This window comes from Strigops habroptila, chromosome 9 (assembly GCF_004027225.2).
Source record: "Strigops habroptila isolate Jane chromosome 9, bStrHab1.2.pri, whole genome shotgun sequence".
In the NCBI taxonomy this organism is placed as follows: domain Eukaryota; kingdom Metazoa; phylum Chordata; class Aves; order Psittaciformes; family Psittacidae; genus Strigops; species Strigops habroptila.
This window is the reverse complement of record NC_044285.2, coordinates 9,208,203-9,214,414: the sequence shown is the minus strand read 5'-3', so window position 1 is coordinate 9,214,414 and position 6,212 is coordinate 9,208,203. Positions and strand designations below refer to the sequence as shown.

General features: G+C 51.7%; 1 protein-coding gene across 1 annotated transcript; it reads right to left on the bottom strand.

Moving 5' to 3' along the window:
- Nucleotides 1-545: 545 nt before the first annotated feature.
- On the bottom strand, nucleotides 546-3,530 carry TLNRD1 (talin rod domain containing 1). The gene has a single exon (XM_030497055.1). The coding sequence runs from the start codon at nucleotides 2,394-2,396 to the stop codon at nucleotides 1,329-1,331; it is 1,068 nt and encodes a 355-aa protein (XP_030352915.1). The 5' UTR covers nucleotides 2,397-3,530; the 3' UTR covers nucleotides 546-1,328.
- Nucleotides 3,531-6,212: the final 2,682 nt, after the last annotated feature.

Below are 6,212 nucleotides of genomic sequence, written 5' to 3'. Positions count from 1 at the left end.
CTTTGACAGACATCCGTATTGAGGAGCTCCAACACAAACCTCTGCGCAACCAAAGGGCCCGCTTCAGCAAACCTCCACAATCCTAAGCAGACACACGGAACGAGCAGGGCTATCCAGGAGGGTCAAGTTTTTCAGGAACTAAGTTAACATGGAAACTCACAGGCTTAACACAGATGACCCACAACATCCGCAAGAGTTAAAACACAAAACCTTCTCACAAGGTAACACAGAATGCTGATAGAGACACCACCAGCCGGTGCCCTGCTGCAGCAACCAGACAGGGCAATCCCAATGCCTGCAGCACTGTCCAGCTTCCCATAAATACAACTAGAGTATCTCCGTCAGAGGCGGCCGGAGCAGGAGGAGGGGTGGTACTGGGGGTGGGACAGTATTTATGAAAATAAAAGAACTGAATCGAAGCCTGTATGCTGCTGTCTACAACTACAGTTACATTTGTACCACCCATTCCCTGGGGGAAATGACATACAATGCAAACAGGCCTGGCTGTTCAATTATTCAAGTATTAAGAGATTCACGGGAAGACATCTGAGAAACATAACATTTTAATAGATGAAATAAATACTCCAGTACATGCAAGATAAAAACTGACATTGGAAAAAAAAAAAAATTAAAAATCACTTTTGTTATAGTGTAATTTGTTTGTTTGTTTAAACACTCACAGTAGCTTTTCCCCCAGTTTGGAAATCAGCACATGGAAAACATAATCACAACCTCCAGTCCTTCCACTCCTACACACCAAATGCACTTCTAACCTAACACTTGATGCAAAATAAAAAAGTCATACAAAACGAAAACAAACAAAATAGTAGCTACATCCATCCTCTATGTGGTGGTGGGGTTTTAATCATTTCTTTTTCAAATGAGTGAGAACTGAGGTAACCTTTTTCCTGCACAAACAGTAAAATTTAGAGGGGAAATTCTGGAAGACGAGACAAGACAAACTTTAAAAACCGCACCCAGCGCGATTAAAGCTTTTTTTTTTTTCTCCTTTTTTTCTTTTTAAGACACCCCCACCTCCCCAGATAGAAAACACTTTTAAACAGTTGTTTTTACCATTGAAGACCTTGTTGATTAAAGGAAAATTTTATCTGCAGATACTTGCTGGACTTTAATGTAAAATAAAAAGAAGCCCAAACCGGCTACCTTTATTAGTACGTATAGTTTGAGTATGTTCTGCTGCTTCACCACATGAAATCAAAGGATTGGGCTCATCCAAGCAAATTCTTTGGTATACAAAAAAAGGGGTGAGGAGGTGGGATATTATTTTCCTTTAGCAATGACTAGGATCTAAACAGAAGATGTGGGGGTTAATTCACAGAATTGGAGTTCACTGGCGGTAAAGTCCTGGGTGAAGATCTTTCTCTTAGTGCCTGAGATAACAGGTTGCAACCATCCGAGACGGCGCAAGCAGAGTTCCTCAACCTTTCCCTGTAATCGCTCATTTTGGTGCTACTTTCGGGGTGTTGGGCTATATCCCTGAGGCATTGGGTCAGGAGCACACAAGCGGATACCACACTCATGGCTCCTCCTAGGATGGCAGTTTGCACAGCTTTGCCCTCTGGATTAATGGTGGCCGCTTTACCCAAAAACTGGGGCTCAGTGGCAAAGCCCACCAGAGCGTAGACAGACTGCACCAAAGGTCCACTGAACAAGACGCACCGGTTCCTGGTCAGCTCGCTGGGTGAAGTCTTGACCTCCTTGACGCACGCCAAGAGGGCTGAGGCGCTGGTGCTCATACATTTGACACTGAGTTTGAACTGCTCCTTAGCAAATTTATCCTTGGATTTCTCACTGGCCAGCACGCAGGCGTCTGTCAGGAATTTCAAGTTCTTGGACATGTTCTGAGAAACCTCCAGCAGGAGCTGAGGGCTCATATCTGCCAGAGGGGTGGTCTTCAAGACCCCGCAGCCGTGCTCCACCTCATGCCTACATCGGGTCACCTTGTAGCGATCCACCAAGCCAGGCATGGCAGGCTGGGCCCCCGGAGTCTCCACTGCAGCCAGGTAGGCAGCATGGGCAGAGCATTCAGTCAGGGAGACCACCAGCTCCCCCATCTCCATCAAGCTTTCCCCCACCTCCCCGAAGCGTCCCATGTTGAGCTGGCTCTGGACGTCGTGGGTCAAGATGGAGAGTCCTTTGGTCCTGGCGATGATCGTGTCCCTGCACTTCTCGAAGGACTCACCAAAGACAGACAGGCTCTCAGTGTTCACCGGCCTGGTCTCGCTCGACAGCAGCAGCAGATCGGCCACCAGTTGCATCTTGATCTTGCAGTGGTCGCAGATGGAGACGAGCTTCTTCCTCTGCAAGGAACCGCTGCTGGGGATGCCGCCGCCGGACACCTCGCTGCTGGACTTGCCCGAGCCGCCGCTAGCCATCGCGCCGGGGGGGCACTCGCATGCCGCTCGCTACCCCGCTGCCGCCGCCTCTGCCGCCCGCGCAGTCCCGACTGAGCCCGGCAGGATCGCTCTGCCTTTTCCGCAACATCATTCCATTAATCGCCGGGAGGCAAGAAGGGGCTCTGGGCGCCGGGGCCGCCGCTGCTGAGGGGAGCGAGCTCCGCCGGGGCGCCCGCCCCGCTCGGGCGCCAGCCTCCGCTCCTAGGGCGCTCCCGCGGCGGGCCGGCGCTTGCCGGGATCCCCGGGGCCCCGCTCCGGCATCATTTAGCTAAAAAAAATACTATTTTTTTTTTTTTTTCTTCTTTTTTCTCCTCCTCCCCTTTCGCACGTCGGCTCCGCTCCCTTCCACCACCTCCTGCTCAAAGTTCCCCTCACGGGCCGGAACCCCTCACTGCTCGGGGCTCACCCCTCCGAGTCGTTACCGTGCCCCGGCTCCCCCGGGCGGCAGCGCGGGCCGGGCGCAGCTCGCAGGGCCGAGGGGCGGTGGCGGCTGCGCACCATGTGCCGCCCCCGGCGCCCGCCGCGGCCCCGCGCCGCCGGCTCGCAGGAAGCGCCGCGGAGGGTGTGGCCCGCCCCGAACGCCACAGCCCGCCACAGCCCCGCCGCGGGCCGGACCGAGGAACAGGAGGAGAAGGGAGGAGGAGAGGAGCCGCCGCGGGGAGCCGGGCCGGGGTTGGGGGGGAATAGAAAGAGAAGGGAGAAAAGCACGGAAAAAAAAAAAAAAAAAGATCCACCGGATCCGGGTGCTGGGGGCGGGCGGGATCCGTTCCCCTTCCTTTGCCGCTGCCTCACTCCTTCCTGCCTCGGTCATTCACGCGGCCGCTGCGAGCTCGCTCCCCGCCGCCGCGGCCCATGCCCCTCGGCCCGGCTCCCGCTGTGTCGTCCGCTGCCGCCGCCGCGCCAACTTAGGCTCTTCCCGCAAACAAGGGTGGTGGCTCCGGGTTGCAGCCGCGGATGCTGCGACCCGCCCGGCCTTGCGCTGCTCCTGCCATGTTCGGCCGAGTCGCCAACTCCCAGGAAAAAAAAAGAAAAAAAAGGAAAAAGAAGGGGAAAGGAGGAAATCTTCGTTTAAATTCCCTTTCTCAGCCGTTCAAACTATTGGGAAGAGGCGGCTGCGGCGGCTCCGCCAGCCAGACGCTGCATGGCTCTGGGGGAGGCTCCCCCCTCCCTGTTGCCTTCGCTGTAACCTCACTTAAGCCTATCGAAATCTTTTGTGCGGTGTCACCGCCCTTCGTTTAAATCCTGCCCTCCCCCCGCCGCCCCGCTCCACGCCCGCCGCCCCTCGCTCCGCCCCGCCGGGCCGGGGGACAGCAGCGCCGTGCCGCGGCCGGACACCGGGCACGGAGCAGATGCGGGAGTGAAGGGGGCTGAGGAGCCGTCCCGGTGCCGCTGACCCGCCGGTAAGTTCGATGCCCCGGGGTCGAGGAGAGCGCGGCTGTCAGCGGGTGGAACGGAGCGACGGCGACTCCGCTGTGGTGAAGCCCGCGGGCCTTCCCCAGCCTGGGATCGCTCCCGTTTAGTTAAACCCCGACCTAATGGTGCTGTAAACACGGTACGGGCTGTTACTACATCTTTATTTACATATTTCCCTCAGCACTGGTCTTGACCCATTTTTTGAGCCAATGGGAATGAACCTGGCACGTTTCTCTCGTGTTTCTGTCATTGCTTTTGAAGGCTGGTTACCATTTGTTAGAATTTAGCAGGGAAAATGTAAACCTACGGACACCAGCTGTGCACGGAGAGCCGCTGCGAGGACTGTTCTCCTCTGGCCCGCTTCCACGCCACAGCACACCAAGAACTTTGTTAGATGGTTCTATAAAAAGCTAGATGTTACTCTCAGTAAATCAGAGGCATTAAATGCCATTGAACAATAATAAAATTACTAATTGGGCTGGAACAAGTTATAAGAAGATGGGTTTAATGCTGCTTGGGATGCTACCAAAGAGAGTATATAGTTTGGGAGATGATGGTGATGAGGATATTTATGTCCCACACATCAGATTCTCTCCTGTTTCGCAGTATCTCCATCAACGTAATCCTGTTAATCAGAGTCCATGTTGAAACCGCACCTTACATTTGTAACATATTTTGCTGCAGCTTAAATAACATTCTCCTGCTCCTTCCAGCCAGCCTTCCCTTTTAAAGTTAGCCTCTTAATTTTAGGCATTTACAGTGCGTTTAGCAGGCTACAGAAATCCAGGAATACACTTGTCCCGGTTCGCAGTTCCATTAACGTCCTGCTACATCCATACTATGTACTATAAAAACAACCTTGAAATAAATGAAAATTGGACCAGACTCCTCACTTGCAGGCCTGGTCCAACAATGTCCTGGCACCAGCGAAGCCCATCTAAAAAGCTTCAGACAAGTTTATTTGTACATGTTCTCAGCCATTAGCTAGAGGAACCCTTGCCCTTCTCTACAGGCTTGTAAAGCGGGACGTGAGCGGGACAAATACAGATGTGAGAGCAGAGGGTTAACAGGATGTGCACTTCTGGAGGGCGGGGGGAACCCTTGCCATGAAGCCAGGCTTGAGGAAAGGGGCAGATACTGGTCTTTGGGTGTGTCAAAAATATGGCACTTCTCCACCCACCCCTCCTCAAAGGAACCGTGTGAGGGAAATTGTGTTGACTTGAGTCAGATCATTGCAGTTTACAGGAAGGTCGTGATCTGGGCCTAAACAATTTTGGCTCACTGCCAGAAACTTGTTTTCCAAACTATAAATAGGGATGATTTCAGAGTGCTCAGAAAAATAAAAATCAATGGGCAGGAGAAGCCGATGGAATTGTGTTTCAAAGTATTTCCAGTTATGTCCTAAAATGAGGCGCCGAGATATTATGTAGCACGAGGAATGCCTCTCATAAACATTAACCTAGTTTATTTTTAATGAGGATTGACTACATTTAATTAGGGTTTGAAAGATTTCATTTTGGAGAACGTAGGTCTCACCCCTGGCTAGAAGAGGTGTTAAATGACCTAATAAAGTTTTCCATTTTTAGATTTTGCCACCCGCCATGATGCTCTGTGTGATTCGTGCCATTCCCCAAGGACAAAGTGGAGAGATCCTGGGTTTGGACAGTTCCTGCTGTGGCTCTTCCACCAGCCTTCCTCCCAGCTGCCATCACCAGCTAGGCCTTAACCCATGGCAGCTCCTAGCAGCTGACAGGGCCACCGAAGCTCTTAGTAACTGCTATAATACACAGCAAATATTCTTTGAGTTCCTTCAATCCATCCACAAGACTGATCCGGTTCTTATCAGCCTCACCATTAGCAAATGGCGAGACCAGTCATCACGGTAGTCATGTAGTAGGTGTTGCCTTGTGGACAGTCTCCAGGGCAGTCTTAGAATCATACAATTCTTTGGGTTGGAAGGGACCTTAAAGATCACCCAGTTCTAGTCCTGCCAAATGTCATTTTCGTTGCCCTGCCTGTTCAGCTCTTCTGCATACAAAAGGCATGATGAAGAGTGACCTGACTTTTACTGTTTGAAAACATAGTGTAGAAAATACCACTTTAATTGGTCATTTTTCCATGGATGAGGAGGCATTTCTTGTAGCAGCTGCCTGTTGGAGCCTTCCTGCAGACTGCGTTGGTGCCTTATACATACACCCACCTTGCCTGGGTACAAGATCACTGTCTGTCTGCGTTTACCATCCTTATTATTTGACCATAAACACAGAATCTTACTCTAAAAGGCAGCTTTGAAGGCAGATTCTATTGGGAAGAATGGAGGATCAGCTAGTTACATGCTTTAAAGTTCTAGTTGCTGTTATCTGTGTGATTTAGGAGGAAACT